Below are 17,901 nucleotides of genomic sequence, written 5' to 3' on the forward strand. Positions count from 1 at the left end.
ACCTAAATGTACTTCCACTCTTCATCCTCAATATCAAAACCTAGTCAACGTTGGTAACCATGGTTTGTTTCTTTTTTTTTTTTTTTTTGAGGCAGGGTCTTGCTCTTGTCACCCAGGCTGGAGTGCAATGGCGTGATCTCGGTTCACTGCAACCTTCGCCTCCCAAGTTCAAGCAATTCTCCTGCCTCAGCCTCTTGAGTGGCTGGGATTACAGGCGCGTGCCACCTCGCCCCGCTAATTTTTGTATTTTTAGTAGAGATGGGATTTCACCATGTTGGCCAGGCTGGCCTCGAACTCCTGACCTCAAGTGATCCACCCGCCACTGCGCCGGGCCCATGGTTTCTTATCTATGCAATGAGATCAGCGTTACAGCTCTGTGAGTCCAAAGTCCACCTGTAACCCCCAGGACGGGAGGGGAGGGCAGGTGGCCGGGGACACACGCACACACTGGCACCCACACAACATGACCAGGTCAATGTGTGCGAGCAGAGGTCCTGGGGTGCTGTTTTCTCATCTGCACAGAAGCATCATAAAGGGAGTTTCCAAACCTCGGATCCTACAGGACACGGAACTCAACAGAGCACAGTTACTATTGATGCAGAAAAAGTGTTTCAAAGGTAACTATAATTAAAACAGCCAGAATCAATAAAAAATTAAACATTCGGATTCCAATGGCTGTTATTGGATTTTCTGGTTATAAACCGTGTAGACGCTACCATCCGGGATTCCAAATAGAATGATGCCCCCATTTGTCAGTTACCAGGCTAGTGCAGGGACAGCCTCATGATGCACAGTCGCCAACACAAACACCATCCGTAACTAACACACTAACACTGCCACAGCGCCGGTTGGGAACGCCCGTGCTCACCGTACCTTCATCTGCTGGCGGGAGTGACTTGAGATGAGATGGAGATGTCTCAAAGTGTCATTTATCAGCCATTGCCAACCATCTGTCAAAAAAACAAGTTAGCGTAACCAGGCGATCAAAAACACCATGAAATCAAAAACAACAGCAAAAACAGCTTCTATTAATACTAATCTTAAAGTCGATGGTAACCTTTGAGAGGAATCTGTGGAAAAGCCAAAGTGAACATTCTCCACGTTGTGTTAAGTCTAAGGCCCCTTCCTCTCATGGCTGTTAAATTGTGTAAGCTCTTATTGAGGGAAATACCAGCATTCTGTAAATTTTTATACATCACATTTTGGGAAACTTTTATTCTTTTGTTACCCCTAAATCTTTTCCTTCAAACGGTCTCCCCCGGCTCCCACCAATATAAACCCAAATCTTTAACTCCATTAGATCCTGCACAAGCAACAAATGTGAAGGCTATTCAATTAACAAAAATAAAAGTCCTAACTTCTGAGGCTGCTGAGACAGCCCCGGGACACCACAGCCCTGGGGGCTCCCTTCACTGTGCTCTGGCAGCCCAGCGTGGGGGGCTGCTGAGGAACTGGAGCCGCCTCTGCCCACAGGGTCCGTGGTGTCGGCAGCCGGCACGCTCCTGGTCCACGAGGGCCTGGGTGGCTGCAGCTCCCGACTGTCTGCCTGGGAGAAGAACTGACCCAGAGTGCCAGGCCCCAGGCATGGAAGCGAGGAGATGGGGGTACTGAGGTGACGGCGGGGAAGGGCCCTCCTGTGTTGGGGGTAGAGGGTGGTAGGTACCCATTATTTAAGCAGGTTCTTGTAGCAACTTCAAGGCAACGTATCCGATTAATATCGTGAACCTTTAAGCTATAATCCTTTATCGCCCCCATCCTAACAGGTTCATTTTTACCTTTTAATCTGAAGTCATTCTGGAAGAAAATGCTATTATTAAAAACAAAAGCACTTACCAATTACGGTGTCACCTCTAAAGGGCATTTTGGAAAGTGACAACTTTTCTATTAAAACGCACACTGGAAAAAAAAAAAAAGGATAGACGCAATGTTACTTTTCCAAAAGCGCCTGCCACAGCGGCTTGCCCTTGCCACATTCTGAGTTGTGTGTGGCCAGCTCCTGCCCCTCACCCGCCCAACCTACCCTGCTGCCAGGGCTGGAAACATCCCAGAACCATTTCAGAACCACCATGAGAAGCCCAAGACGCCTCCTCCGCTGAGCAGCCTGAAGAAAGTGCTGCAGACCCAGCCACGTGGCAAAAGGCCCACGTGTGAGCCCACGTGCACTTCAGAGAAGCTGGGCCGGCCTGTCAGGGAGCTGCAGACGTCCCTGTGACAGGCTGTACGGGAAGCATAGCGGCTTCTGCTCCTGGACCTGTCACTCAGGACCCAAGCGACAGACAGCCATCACCTGCACTGCTCCAGACCACAGGTCATGCCTGTCACTTCCCCACATAGCTCGTCACTCACACTCTCCATGACCAGAAACGTGGCCCTGACCAGCCACGAGGGGGCCGGGACGCACGAGACAGAGACAACTGAACAGCATCAGCAGCTCCCACGGCCACACACTGCTCTAGCTCCCACCGTTTCTACCTAACAACGGAACCCACTCGCAGACGTCTGCTGCACGCTTTTTCATGGTATTTGCTATTTCTCCTGAGGGACTAAACTCTCCTTCCATTTTTTGTCACCGTGAACAAGGAGGCCTGACTGTGCTACAGATGCGGAGGCCGTCGGTCCACCTGGCGTCCCTGCACACAGGACAGGGACCACACACACACTTCCCATCGTCACAGATACTGCCACTCATCAAACTGAACAGACCAGACAACTCCTGTTCTACGAGAGACCCTGCTCTGTGTCTGTCAGCACCAAGATTCTTCAGTGCCAACCGCAGCCGACTGGAAAGAGGAAAACGGTCCTCTAGATGTGAAGTAACCCGGTACTTCCTTGCCTCTGAGGTGAGGCCGGCACCCTCACCGTCCACGGCCACGTGAGTCTGCTCCTCTTCTGCATGAAATGCCCACACGTCTGCTCTGCCCCATTTCGTACTGGATCCTTTACCTCGTCACAGGCAATTTTACAATTTAGTCTTTGTACACTAATTAACTTTTTACCTTTTCGACTGTAGAACAGACGTTTATTCTCAATCTCTGTTTTCCCTACCAACCTATACATGGTCTATTCTTCAATATAAGGCCCAACATAATTATCTCCTTTTGTTTCTACCTTGTGGAATTATTATTATAAAATCTGTTAGCTGGGGATTACATGCCAAGAGGGGGGAAACAAAAAGAAACAAAAAACCCCAGAAAACCAGTTCTTACCACAAGTTAGAAAAACCCAGCGAGGGGCTGCTGGGACCTGACATTCAGGGTCTGCTTTAAACTCAGAGGAGGGGAGGAGAAAGGAAGCGCTGGGAAGACAAAACAAGGGTCTGTGCTCAGGGACCCCGGGCGAGACTCTGGGCCCCGTAAACTACTTCTCTTTACTTCTGCGCAGATTTGAAAATTTCTAAACTAAGAAGTTTTCTTCAGAGACTGACATTGTCCTACAACGTCTCCTAAAATTTCTTCGAGGATTTTTATGATGGTAGTTTTTATGCGTAAGTTTTTAGTTACTCTCACATTTAGTTTTAGATACGATTTTACCTTCTTCCACGTGGGCACCTGTGACACCATCACTCACTCAAGTGACACGCCTTTGTCCCAGTGCAAATCCTTTCAGCTCTGAACAGAGTACTGCTCTGATGTGTTTTAAGGACTGGGAAATGAAAGTCTTAACTAGTTTTTAAAATAATTTTCTTGGAGATGCACCTGCTGTGAACTTTAAACGTATTTTATAAGCGAGTTAAAAACAGCACGCGCGGCTCAGCGGTGCCTCAGCCTCTCACGAAACGGCACGCGGGGCTCAGTGGTAGACGTGAAAAGGCTGGTACCCACATCTCGCACAGGAATATTCCTGGCAACCTTGTTCACAACAGCAACAGATAGAAATAGCCCCAGTGTACTTTACTGAGTGCTGGTCGAACACACTCTGGTAAAACCCAACCGTGGGCTAGGAAGGCACAAACTGTGAACACATGGACAGCTGGATGGGGTCTCAGGGCACCACGCTCACAGAAAATGCCCACCTCAAAATGCCATGACCATACGAGTCGATCATGGCATATTCTAGAAGGGACAGACTGGTGGCAGGGGGGCAGGGTGAGAATGCAAAGGGCAGGGGCTGTCTCTGTGGGAAGGACGCAGGTTTCTAATTTGAGTGTGGAGTTAGTTACAGAAATCTACACAGGGCATCAATCTGCACGAAACTAGACACACATGGCCACTCCACACACACATGAAGCCACGAAACCGCACAGGCCTGCAGTCCAGTTAGAGGCAGGGCCTCGACACCGCAGTCCCGGCTCCAACACTGTCATACCCGGAGTCACCGCGGAGGAAGCATGGGAAGCACAGCCAGGCTCTATTACTAATCTCATAACTTCCTGTAAGTCTATAATTATTTCAAAATGAAGAATATTTTTTAAAAACTAATAAGACTAGATAACGCAGACCAACCCTCCACTAAGACATTTTTAAAAGCCAGACAAAATGAAAACACACAGGAAGTGCCTGCAGTTACCAGAGAGCTCACGAAGACCTGAGGGGGACAGAGCGGCGGGGGCCAACTCTCCCCGGCTCACGGCTGACTCCAGGGGGCGCCACAAGAACCAGAAACCCCCAACAGTGCATCCAGGAGCATCTCCAGCTAGCAGGAGAACGGGAGTCCAGGATGACCAAAGGGAGAACCGGTAAAGCCCTCACCACAGGCTCTGAACCCAGAGGACCACACCTAGAAATAAGTGTAAAACGTGGGCCAGCCCAGCACGGACCCCTCCTACGTCCCAAAACCCAACGGAGGTGACCCCGACAGCAAGCACCCGCCTCCCGTCAAGAGCCAACATCAAGTCTCTCTGGGAGAGGAGAACATTCCAGGCCTCAAAGCATTTCTGTAATGTTTTGTTCCTGCGGCTTGGTGGAGATGCTTTTCATGTATGATATACCGTCCTTCAGAAACAGCCACAGAGGCTCCAGATGATGACATTAAACAAAGATTTTAAACCATGCTTCATATGTTCCAGGATGCGAAAAAAATGAAAACTAAGAATATGAAAACTATAAAAAATAAGTTCTGAAAAATAAAAAAATTCAAGGATGCGTTTAACGGCAAGATAAGGCACACCTGAAAGAATTTGTGACAATGAAATTTAAATCAAAGAAAATGTTCCTGTAATCCCAGCACTTTGGGAGGCCAAGGTGAGCACATCACAAGGTCAAGAGATCGAGACCAGCCTGGCCAACGTGGTGAAACCCCATCTCTACAAAAAATACAAAAATTAGCTGGGTGTGGTGGCTCATGCCTGTAGTCCCAGCTACTCAGGAGGCTGAAGCAGGAAAATCGCTTCATCCCGGGAGGCAGAGGTTGCAGTGAGCTGAGATTGTGCCACCGCACTCCAGCCTGGCGACAGAGCAAGACTCCAACTCAAAAAAAAAAAAGAAAAAAGAAAAAAAAAAGTCCAAACTGAATCAGACAAAACCAGAGGAGGGAGTGTAAGAGGCGTAAAGAATTAAGTGCGGTGATCCAGACAAGACATGGGTAATAAGAGTCCCAAAAGGAGAGGAGAGGCCAGTGAGCAATGTTCAAAGAGATCATGGCTAGGAATTTTTCTAAAGTGAACAAAACATCGACAGAAAATACAGATTATGGAACAAGTATGAACCCTAGAGCCCCCAAGTCAGATAAACACAAAGGGAACTTGTTCTAGGAATATTACGGTAAAAGTGCTGAAAACCAAATAAAGATAAAATCTCAAAAGAAGCCAGGGAAACTTAAAAGATTGTCTCCAATAAAGTAATAAGTAGACTGGCAGCTAACCTCTCCAGAAGACATGAGACTATTATCTTTAAAGTGCCAAAACACAAACGAATGAATAAATGCAAACTAAAGTTTCATTCTTAGCAAAAATAACCTTTAAGAATCAAAGTGGGGAAAAAAAAAAAAAACCAGCACCTTTGGGAGGCCGAGGTGGGTGGATCACCTGAGGTCAGGAGTTCAAGACCAGCCTGGCCCACATGGTGGAACCCCATCTCCACTAAAAATACAAAAATTAGCCTGCCACGGTGGCGCATGCCTGTAATCCCAGCTACTCGGGAGGCTGAGGCGGGAGAAACACTTGAACCTGGGAGATGGAGGCTGCAGTGAGCCGAGATCGCGCCACTGTGACTCCAGCCTGGGCAACAAGAGTGAATGAGACTCCGTCTCAAAAAAAAAGTGGAAAAAGCCATTTTGGGATAAACAAACGAGAGGGTGCCACCAGCAGACACACACTATGGAAAACACTAGAGTGTTCTCCAGGCAAAGAGAAAATGGTCCTCTTAGAAGGTGAGAAATGCAGGACAGAACAAGAAGGAGAAGCAGCAGGTGGCTGTGTGGTAAATCCCAGTGAATTCCCACGGAACAAGAAAGAGAACAGGGTATCTGTACGGGTAAATCCGAATGAACTCTGACTATGTAAAACAACATAACGTCCTGTGTGATTTAAGATACAGGTAAAAGCGAAAGGCACGACAGCACCGGCCATGTCTCTGCTGAGGGGACAGGGGAGGTGGCAGGTGTGTTCAGGGCATCAGGGATGGAGCACGGAGCCCTCACCCCACAGCAGGAAGTCTATTAACAGCGTGTCCCCGGCTTGCTAAGTCACGATCCTCCACACACCTGTGGCCGACTCAAGGCTCACCAGTGCCTCTGGTTTCCCTCCCGTCTGCGGCATGAGAGAACTTTTCCTGATTCTCGTGACGCCTCTGGTGCAAGGCGGTGAGGCGGATGACCCTCTTCCTCCCGGCCCCTGCCCTCGGTGATCCACATGTGAGCAGGATAAAAAAACACCTGTGGTTTTAAGACACTGAAACTTGGGGATTGTTTCAAGAGCAAAACACAGCCCACCCTGACTGACAAACCCCTCCTTCATCGCTGCTTTACTAAACAGAGTTCCTGTTTCTTTCCTTTGATTCTAAAGCATGAAATGCAAGAGCCACTGAGACTAAGACGGAGACAAAGGGACGCTCATCTTCCTGGCACCAGGGGAAGCAGCTCAGTTCAGGCCACGCTGAGGACATCCAGGATGTTCATCTCCTCTCGTGAATATTCACGACAAAGGCCAACCTGTATGACATTTCTTTGATATGGGGACGCAGACGACTCCCAAGGGTTGAGCCACTTTTCCCACAAAATGTGCAAAAAACGTCTGAAGAAATCTGCGGTTCGACACCTCCGGGGTACCTGCGGCCGGGGCACACCTGATGTCACCGACATGCCAGCGACCTCGGGGGTAAGGGCGCCATCCTCTGGCCTGGGTGAGAAAGTGACCAGCAGCCCCTCCCCGTCTCCCACATGTAGCCCGTGAACCCGCAGATTTCTCACCCCAACAAGAGAGCTTGGAGTCTTGTCTCACTTGAAAGAACACATCTAAAACTAAGGATATCAGGAAACAGCTGCGTACATACAGAACTCAGAAATACAGAAGCAAGGAAAACAGATAGCTAAAAAACTGAAAGGGTTGCCTTTGGAAAAATAAAAATGTGGGACTGGGAGATGCGGGGCCAAGACCACAGACGCTATGCAGAACTATTTCACCTCCTGAACTATTCCTACTTGAAAGCTGAAAGGGAAAATAATTTCCTACGAAGTGTAAAAATGAACGAGGAGGAGAAAAAAACCTGAGTTGACACCAAGGCTCAGTCAGGGTCACCAGGGACACAGCCGGCTTCAGAGCCTGCAGGCCACAGAGTCTCCTGGGGCCAGCAAAGGCCGTGGAGGGGAAGGAGCTGCACAAGGAGGGCCCGCGCTGGGAGCTGTGGCCACGGCTGGGGAGTGCAGGCAGCCAAGGGGCCCCCAGGGAGGGCGTGGGCAGCATGGGCAGTGGGACACGCCCGCCACGGTGCGAGGCGACATGTGCAGGAGTGCCATGTTTGCACTTAGCGGTGTGAGGGAGTGCAAACGCGGCACTCCAGCAAACACACTCATGGTGCAGACACAGCTGGAGGCCGGCAGGGGGCCCAGAGCAGGGATGCCTCCCATAAAGATGCCCTTCTCCACGATGCCCCCCAGCAATCCACACCCTGCCGTGAACCCTGAGGGATGCACCCCAACAGCACACGTGCCCCAGAGCAGAGGGCAGGGTGGGAAAGCTGGAGTTGGGGGTAGAGAGAGGCAGACAGAAACCACCGTGCACCCAGCACCCCAAACAACAGACCACAGCCCTCCACCATCCTTCAGAGCAGAGCACCGAGAACCCGGATGGCGTGAAGACACCAAACACCGAAACCGCGGTAAGGGCGCCTTTTTAAAACCCGGACGAAGCACATCAGTGTTTATGTTCCACAGTTACTTGTGCAGCCTGCAGTGCCTGCCAGCGGGGAGCAGTGGGTGTGGTGGGTGAGGAAGGGACAGGACAGGGTGGCTACTTTGTCTCAAGTCTTTCCAAATATCATCATCAAAAAGCCCAACTAGAACCCACAACACTCCCCCTCTCCCCGCTAAGTGCAAATGCAGCCTCACGCCCAGGGAGGGCACGTCGCGTGGAAAGCTGCCCACGACAACCACACGGAGGCTCCAGGACCTGCGGCTTTTCCATGGTTTCCTCCTGAGCTCGTGACAATTGTGCCCATCATGGGTAGGTGGCGGCAATACACAGGCCAACGGTGCCCTGCGGCCAACGCCCAGCAGGACCCCTCAGGGGCGGTCACTCTGGAGCCTGGGGGACATCAATGCAGCTGCCCTAACCACACATTCAAGAAGAAGAGCAGATTACAGAGCAGCACCTCCCCAATGGGCCCCGCTTCACGGAGCAGGAGGGTAAAGGAAATTCAGCCAAGATGGCGTCCTGGGGACTCGGAACGCATTCAACTCTGTCACCGCCAGCCACAGGGAGTCGGAACATGTTCAACTCCATCGCCACCAGCCACGGGGACACCGAACGCCTTCAACTCCGTCACCACCAGCCACGGGGACTCGAAACGCCTTCAACTCCGTCACCAGCCACGGGAACTCCAAACGCCTTCAACTCCACCACCGCCGGCCACAGGGACTCGGAACGCCTTCAACTCCGTCACCGCCAGCCACGGGGACTCGGAACGCCTTCAACTCCGTCACCGCCGGCCACGGGGACTCGGAACACCTTCAACTCCGTCGTTGGCCAAAGGGATTCGGAACGCCTTCAACTCCGTCACCGCCGGCCACGGGGACTCCAAACGCTTTCAACTCCGTCACCGCCGGCCACGGGGACTCCAAACGCCTTCAACTCTGTCGCCGCCAGCCACGGGGACTCGAAACGCCTTCAACTCCGTCACCACTGGCCACGGGGACTCGGAACGCCTTCAACTCCGTCGTTGGCCAAAGGGATTCGGAACGCCTTTAACTCCCCCCTTTCACGGTGGGCAGTGGCTCCTGTGCAGACTTACTGCTCAAACACCAAGAGCGACCCTAAAAGCAGACCCCGCAGCACACGGGGAGCACGTGAAGGTCGTAGGACTGCCTCCAACTGCCATCTCCAGGGCACGACCCGTGTTGTGGGTGGGAAGTGGGGGACATTGAACCCCTCTGAAAGCACTCGACACCCCACTCCATCCCAAGCCAAACTCCTAGATCCAGAAACGGCTTACAGGTCACCAGCTGTCCATGACATGTGGGGGATGGTCTTGATCCCACTAAGGAGGCAACTCCGGGCACCCATGGGTACGTCGGAAAGGTGACACCCCTGCACCATGTGCTCTGGAGGCATCTGAGGGACAGTGACCAAGTCTACATCCAAAACATGACATGCCGGTCTTAGCCAACAGGGACCACCTGCAGAACTGGCAGTCCCATGCCTCCGACGTCAGCTAACAGAAACTGGCTCACGTTTCTTGGATTGACTTTCCCGTGACGTCCATCAGACTCATGAGAACACTGAGCTAACACCAGCAGAAATGCAAGCTGGCTGCTCTCAGTACAGAAGCCCGGCCAGCCTGGCTGGAGGTAGATGGCTGCAGGCCTCGGGCAGGTCCCTATCAGGTCAGGGCTGGGAGGTGTGGACAGAAAGCACAAGAGGCTGGTACAGCCCTGACATCCGGCCGTGGGTTCCCCGAATCCCAGCCTGCTCTCCTCTGCTCAGACCACGCAGACCTCAGCAAAAGTCTGCACACAACTGCGATTTTTCCAAGCTTCCTCACCAGCTGTGCCTCCACACTCACACTCACAGTCCCACAGCGAGGGGCTGAGGGTGGCGTGGGATGGGCTGTCCACAACAGCAGAGCCCCGGGAACTGTGTCGGGGAATCCAGCTCCCTGGACCTTGGGGTCAGCTTCTGCCATCAGGAATGTCTATGAAATCAGGCTTTTCCTTTAATACTCTGTGGAACTGTCTAAAATGTGTTCTACGCTTCCCTCCTCCTCACATGCTAAAAAGAATCAGCAAAGAAAAAATGCCCGACTGTCCTAACCCCCGGGGGGTATCAGAGGCTTGGGAATCAGGCGCAGAGGTTCGCCTGGACTCAGGTGTGTAAGGAGATTCGCCTCTGCTCAGCTTTCCTCTTGCCCCCGCCTGAGCTTCCTGTGCTCGCCCAAAACCGCTCTTGGTCCCTGCGCTGCTCAGTCCACAGGGCAGGACCGGGGCTGCTCTGTCCACGCTGGGGCCGTGCTCGGAGGGATCTGCAATGTCCACTGGGTCCACAGGCAAGCACTGGCCCCACTGCCCCAGCTTCCTGAGAAATTTCCAGAACCAGTGGCTCCTGGGTGCAACCCCTCCCAGCTCACAACTTCCTCTCTTTCTCTCTCTCAATCTCAATCTCTCAATCTCTCCCTCGTAGGCACCACTGGACAAACCAAGCACATCACAGATGCCGCCTCCACAGAAGAAACACACCCAGCCCTGCACCCTGGGGGCTAATGGGCCGCCCTGCACGCCACGAGCCCACCTCCCTCATCGATGGCTGCGGCAAAGGGCTGCAGCCTTCAGCCTTCAGACTTACCTGCTTGTCTCATGAGCTGTCCTCCCAGACCCCTGAAAAGGAATGAAAACATCAGAATTAGAAGAACCTCTTGACATATAAAACACCATGAAATATGCTTGCCAATGTAACCTCAGGCTCCAAAAAGCATTAAAACGAGAACTAATTGAATGTGTTACTGAGCATGAGCAACCTTTTATGAAAAGAAAGGAAAAAACGTGGTACAGCCATCTTCCAGAGGTCTCCCATCCTAGCTGGGGTGATGCTGATTTTTAATTTTTACTGGACATTCTAGTCCTGACTGGTATCCCATCACAGAACTAATTCCAAGCAGCGCTCAGCTCTTACTTTATAGAAACTATTCTCAGATGCCAGAAAGAGCCCCTATCCAGCCTAGAGAAGCAGTGCACTGCGGTTCTACCATGAGCGAAGCCAGGCGGGGCTCTGGGCTGCTCTGCCCATCTGGGACACCTGCCCCAGCCCTGGCGCTGACAGCGGGACCCTGGTGCACAAGGGCAGGCGCACTGCCCTGGGGAGGGCAAAATATTCACTCCTGAGACCCTGGTTTCTGGCCCACATAGAGTGGCAGGGTCGGATGTCCCCTCCTGCAAGTAGAAAACTGGACAGAATGCAACATATGAAATGCTGGCTCCAACACCAGGAGGTGAAGGGTACAGGACTGAGGCCCAAGGCAGGGGTCCTCCAGTACCCCAAGGAGCACCTCAAGGAGCCCTCCAGGCCCAGTGTGTGGGGTGGAGCCCAAACAGGGCCACCCGCCCTGCTGACTGAGGAGGTGGCCAGAAACTGGTGGGAGCAGCCAAGGGACCTCTTGGGAGCAGCCTGGAAGGACTAGGAGGCAGAAAGGGAGGCTTCACCCCTAAAAGGTAAAGGAGAACAGCACGAGGTTCACTACCCCACACAAGTCCCAGTAAAAAGCCACTAGGAGGCCGGGCGCGGTGACTCAGCCTGTAATCCCAGCACTGTGGAAGGCCGAGGCGGGCGGATCGCTTCAGGTCAGGAGTGCAAAATCAGCCTGGCCAACATGGTGAAACCCCGTCTCTACTAAAAATACAAAAATTAGGTGGGCATGATGGGGGGCACCTGTAGTCCCAGCTACCCGGGAGGCTGAGACAGGAGAGTCGCTTGAACCTGGGAGGTGGAGCTTGCAGTGAGCCAACATGCTGCCACTGCACTCCAGCCTGGGTGACAGAGTGAGACTGCTTCTCCAAAAAAAAAAAAAAAGTCACTAAGAGAAAAGAAAAGTGAACCACAGAGCTGGAGAAAGCACTGGCAGATCCTGTGTGTGACAAAGAGCTGGCATCTGGAATATATGAAGAGTTCTAACAGCTCAATAAGACAGACGATAAAATTTTTAATGAGCAAAAAGTCTGAACTTTTTAATGAGCAAAAAACTTCACAAAAGACCCAGGAATGCTTCGTCAGCACAGGGAAAGAGGCTCAGCACCAGGAGCCCTGGGGAGAGGCAGACTCCAGCAGCAGCAAGAGGCCTCTACTCACCCAGAGGGCCCACGTTCAGAGCCCACCACACCAAGGGGTCACTTGTGGATGGGGACGTGCAGCAGCAGGGTCTGGGAAGTTGGCTCGGCTGCTGAGAAGTCACACATGTGCCCCACACCCTGCAATGCTGCTCCTGGTAGTCAGCCAGGAAACGTGAAACGTACCAAGACTTGTACGTCTAGATGTGCACAGCAGCTTCCCTACAATAGCCAAAGGCTGGAAACCCAGATGAGCCTGGGCTGGTGAGTGGATAACACACCGCCGTACATGCACACCACGGAACACACAGCAACACAGGTATCTCAAAGATGCGTCGGGGAAGAAACCACACCCAAAGGCTTCCTACTGTGTGACACCCTCAGTAGCAAATTCTAGAAAAAGCAAAGCGATCTGTCAGAGCAGACAGGCTGCCTGGGCTGCAAAGGCACAGAGGGAAACCCTCAGGGAGGCGCCCAGCCAGATCTCGGGGTTGGGGAGGCCACACCCCTGCCTATGACCAGCAAGTCCTGGGAACGAGGAAACACGATGACACCTGCAGAGCTGAAAACCCAACCACGTCAGACCCTCACGCGCCTCCCACAGCGGGCCGGGTGACACCCGCTCAACCCAATCACACAACCAGGTCAGACCCACATGCGCCTCCCATAGCGGGCCGGGTGACACCCACCCACTCAACCCAAACACACATAGGCAGCGAGGGAAGCGAACACACCCGCCCCGCCTGCTCCTGACAGCGCAGTTCTTCATTAGGACACAGATATAAGAACTTTGGTTTTGTAAAGCTCACCTGTATAACTGACGATCATAGAGCTGAAAATAAAAAATTGAAAGTTATTTAATGATTTAAATTTTAAAATAATACGTATACGTTAACAACTGTCAAAAACAAGAACAAAGAGAAAATGGCAGAAGACGCCATGCCAGCCAGGAGAGCCGCCTAGGGGGCTGAGGATGGAGGCCCACCTACTGACGCAGATGGCCTTGTTTAACCTCCAGACAGGCCCAGAGCTCCCTTGAAGGGGAAACTGAGGCACAGAGAGAAGGAGGAGAGGGCCAGAGTAGGGAGCTGGAGCCACCTGCATTCTGGCCCCAGGGACCGACGTAGAACCCACCCAGGCAGCCTCTTGGGCAGAAAAGTAACTGTGCCAAACAGGATGCTGATGTTTCTTTTTCTGTGAGAGAGCTTAAAAGCCACATTGTGATGGCCACTACAACTAAAATGTACTGAATGCTCACACTGTGCCAAAAATTCTCCTAAATTCTTTAAAATGTATTCTTTAATTCTCACAAAAACTCAAGGAGATCGGCTCTATTACTGCTTATATTTTACTGGAAAAGGGAGCCATGGCTCAGCCTCAGTGGGCAGGCCACGTTCATGGCGGCTGCCCGGGGCCACCTCCCCGTCTGCACTCTGCAGCCATGCTTGTCTCGGTCAGAGGGGGAGGCCAGACACCACATTAAAAGTGAAAAATGTAAGCAAACAAAATCGCTTTGCCAAAATCATAATGAAAGTTAATGGCAAAAATAGGATAAGAATCCGAGATGAATCTTAAAGAATATAAAGCTATCTGGACAACAGACAAGTAAACCATGTAATCCCTTGTGAACAATTTTTATATTCTCCTGTAACACCAAGATCCATAGTTCATACTTTACCTCTGGGTCACAGAAGCCTCTGAGAATCTCTCAAAGCCCAGAAAGATGAACACACTGTCTCCCCAGAGAAATCCGACAGACACACACACAAAATTCTGCTTTACTTTCAGGAGACATCAGACCCCAGCTGCAGATGCACGGCTGGAAACCAGAGGCTTCTGTGCTCGTCCTGTGTGCCCCCAACTCCACGAGGAGAGCACGGGGCCCAATGCCCCCACCCAGAGTTGGCTGCACGCTCCATCCTGGGACCGCAGCCGCGCGCCCCGGAGGGAAACCACACTCCAGCTGCAGCCGAAACCTCCACCGACTGCACTAGCTTCATAAGCCTTCCTCAGAGACCAAGGACATTCTGGCTACGTGCACAGAAAGTCTGCACTCATTTCCTAGGAGTCTCTTCCCCTCCCAGGGCAACCCTCCAAGGTGGCTGTTCACAAGCATGATGCCAGCGGAGAGCGTGTTCCCAGAGTGATCACACCACAGGTCCCCCACTGAGCCCAGGACTGATGGAGCACAGTGGCCACCAGGACTGCAGACCCTGCCTGGGGAGGGTGGGAGGCCCTAAGGGGGCAGGTCCTGTGATGCCTCCTGAGGGCACGCCCAGAGGCTGCAAACAAACCTGCTGGTGAATCTGCTTCAGGCCCTGCACTGCCTGCTCGTCCAGATGGTCCGTGACGGGCCTGCAGAAGTTCAAACACAGAGCTGAAGTCACACTCCCCAAGACCCTAACCCCGGGTACATTCCAAGGAGCTGAAGTCACACTCCCCGAGACCCTAACCCCGGGTACACTCCGAGGAGCTGAAGTCACACTCCCCGAGACCCTAACCCCGGGTACACTCCGAGGAGCTGAAGTCACACTCCCCAAGACCCTAACCCCGATTACACTCGGAGGAGCTGAGGCCACACTCCCCAAGACCCTAACCCCGATTACACTCGGAGGAGCTGAAGTCACACTCCCCGAGACCCTAACCCCAGGTACACTCCGAGGAGCTGAAGTCACACTCCCCAAGACCCTAACCCCGATTACACTCGGAGGAGCTGAGCCCACACTCCCCAAGACCCTAACCCCGATTACACTCGGAGGAGCTGAGGCCACACTCCCCAAGACCCTAACCCCGATTACACTCGGAGGAGCTGAAGTCACACTCCCCAAGACCCTAACCCCGATTACACTCGGAGGAGCTGAGGCCACACTCCCCAAGACCCTAACCCCGGGTACACTCCGAGGAGCATGGGCTCAGCAAGGTCTCATTCTTGTTCAGGTCCCGGTGGGTCCCAGAGACCTCTGCAGGACATACCTCCGATTATTTTTGTATTCTACTGTATTGTTTTACATTGCATTGTTTTGTTTATTTTATTTTAGAGATGGGGTCTCACTATGTTACCCAGGCTGGTCTCAAACTCCTGGGCCCTAACAATCCCCCAACCTCCGCCTCCTAAATAGCTGGGATTACAGGCGTGAGCCACTATGCCCGGCCCATTTGTGATTTTAGATAAAGCAGTGCCTGGTCAAAGGAAGAGGATGTTAGGGCATCCCCTTAAAGCTGTGACCCCTGCCAATGTGACCACCTTGGAAAACAGACAGGTCCAGGTGAGGCTGAGATGACAGCTCATTCCACTGACATCCAAGGGAAGGTCCCTGGCGAGATCGGACCTGGGCTGGCATCCGGGGGCCTGGACCAAGCCCTGCCTCATGAGGCCCGCTCACTGGCTCAATCTGCGCAAACCGTGTGCTTTACGCTGGCACCTGCTTTCCTGCTGGGGGTCTGGAATTTTGTTCCGTGCCAGGCGAAGGTGCCCACGTGGCCAGACCCCAGTCTAGCCTGGGCACTGAGGCTCAGACGTGCTTCCCTGATAGACACCTCACAGGTGTGGTCACATCTCACTGCTGGGGGAATGACACAGGCCCTGTGGGACCCGACTGGAGGACCCTGGGAGCTCCTGCCTGGTTCTCCCCAGATCCCACCCCATGTGCCTTCTTCCACAACCACAGAGCAGCGCCATAAAGGCCAGGTCTTGCACGGGCATCGGCTGCACCCACACGAGCGAGCGTCCCTGAAGGAGCTGCACTCTGCATCTGAGCTCAGGGCCAACCAGAGCTTCCTCAGGCTTGGGCGGGAGGTGGGCCCATACCCTGCTCTCAACCCGTTCCCAGGGAACTGTCTCCAGCACAGGGCATGAACTTAAAAACGTTTCTTAAACTGGAGTCCGAGAAGCAGGTTGCCGTCACTATGGTAAGTCCGGGAGTTCTTACTCTTGAGGAAGAGTCGACTGGGAAGAAACGTAAGAAGACAGTCGATGCCTTACAGCCTCCTGCACACAACTTCCCAGTGACCCCATGTTTTTCACACTTTTTTATTATTTGTACAAACATAGCCAACTGAAAAATTCAAAAGAAACGTGTATATTCTCTGGCATTTTAAACTATCGAACGTGATGAAGAAAGGATACTGAACATGCAAGTCGCTCGATGCCGTCTTGGAAAAAGGACCTTTGCTGTTATGACCTCACTTGTCACCTCTGAGACCAGGAGGTGCACAAGGAGGCAGCAGGGGGAGGACAGCCACGGGGAGATGCCCGGCCCATCCGGGTGCTGCACCCGCCCCACTGCAGAGAGGTGGGTGGTCCACCCGTGGCACGACCGTCAGGAGAGAGGGCCACTTACACACTCCATCAATACAACCTGGGGCCTAATGACTGTGACACTGGTGCAAATAAACAAAAATTAGAAGGGATGAGATAGTCTCGAACTGGAGAGCACTGTAATTATATGGTGAGGGGATCAGGAATGGAGCCCTGTGTCTCCTCGAGACCCACTCCTCCTACCTGTTCTCTTGGGCTGCAAGTTTGTACAAGGCGTAAGCAACTTCTGCGCAGGCGAGAATCGACCCATGCCTCGTGTGAAGATCTGGACTCAGTGTCATGGACAGCAGCCTCGGGAAGACTGCAAGAGACAGGGCCGAGAGGGCAGGTGAGGGCGTGTACATGTGGACGGCCTGTGGGAAGCCCACACGCACCCACACAGGGCCGGGAGGACAAGCAACAGCGTGCACACACGGACGACCTGTGGGACGCCCACACGCACCCACACAGGGCCGGGAGGGCAGGCGACAGCGTGCACACACGGACGACCTGTGGGACGCCCACACGCACCCACACAGGGCCGGGAGGGCAGGCGACAGCGTGCACACACGGACGACCTGTGGGACGCCCACACGCACCCACACAGGGCCGGGAGGGCAGGCGACAGCGTGCACACACGGACGACCTGTGGGACGCCCACACGCACCCACACAGGGCCGGGAGGGCAGGCGACAGCGTGCACACACGGACGACCTGTGGGACGCCCACACGCACCCACACAGGGCCGGGAGGGCAGGCGACAGCGTGCACACACGGACGACCAGTGGGACGCCCACACGCACCCGCCCACACTGGCATCCCTCAGGGTCATCACCCCAGTGCCCAGGACGGCACCCGTGGTGATGCAGATGGCCCCTGAGACACCAAGGGCAACAGGACGGAGGCTGCGGTGTGCTGGACACGGCCCGCTCCCAAGTGCCCCAGACGGGGTGGGTAACTCAGACAGGAGAGGGGGCATGGAGGAGGACGACACACTCCCCAGGCCTTCCCTGTCGGTGTAGGGTGGCCTCTGGTCCTGGCAGGAGCTCTGCCTGGCTGCCTGGGCGGTGGAGGGGGCGGAGCAGGACAGAGGCAGGGCTGCCCCCAGGGGTGGTGCCTCTACTCTGAGCTTGCTCAGAAAGCACAGACTCCTCAGAACCCTCGCGGATGCAGAGGGAGGCGGCTCTGCCACACCTGCG

At 53.4% G+C, this 17,901-nt stretch overlaps 1 protein-coding gene across 6 annotated transcripts in view; it reads right to left on the reverse strand.

The window, feature by feature from the left end:
* Positions 1-17,901, reverse strand: part of TBCD (tubulin folding cofactor D) — a 197,583-nt gene that overhangs the window by 28,765 nt on the left and 150,917 nt on the right. For all 6 annotated transcript variants that reach the window (XM_019026377.4, XM_019026376.4, XM_063705981.1 and 3 more), the window contains 6 exons: positions 16,907-17,024; positions 14,700-14,760; positions 13,215-13,237; positions 10,931-10,962; positions 1,834-1,896; positions 874-950 (listed from right to left, as the gene is read on the reverse strand). In XM_019026377.4, coding sequence (XP_018881922.3) covers positions 874-950; positions 1,834-1,896; positions 10,931-10,962; positions 13,215-13,237; positions 14,700-14,760; positions 16,907-17,024 — 374 coding nt within the window. The remainder of the gene's footprint in view (positions 1-873; positions 951-1,833; positions 1,897-10,930; positions 10,963-13,214; positions 13,238-14,699; positions 14,761-16,906; positions 17,025-17,901) is intronic.

The sequence above is a fragment of the Gorilla gorilla genome, chromosome 4 (genome assembly GCF_029281585.2).
Source record: "Gorilla gorilla gorilla isolate KB3781 chromosome 4, NHGRI_mGorGor1-v2.1_pri, whole genome shotgun sequence".
Taxonomy (NCBI): domain Eukaryota; kingdom Metazoa; phylum Chordata; class Mammalia; order Primates; family Hominidae; genus Gorilla; species Gorilla gorilla.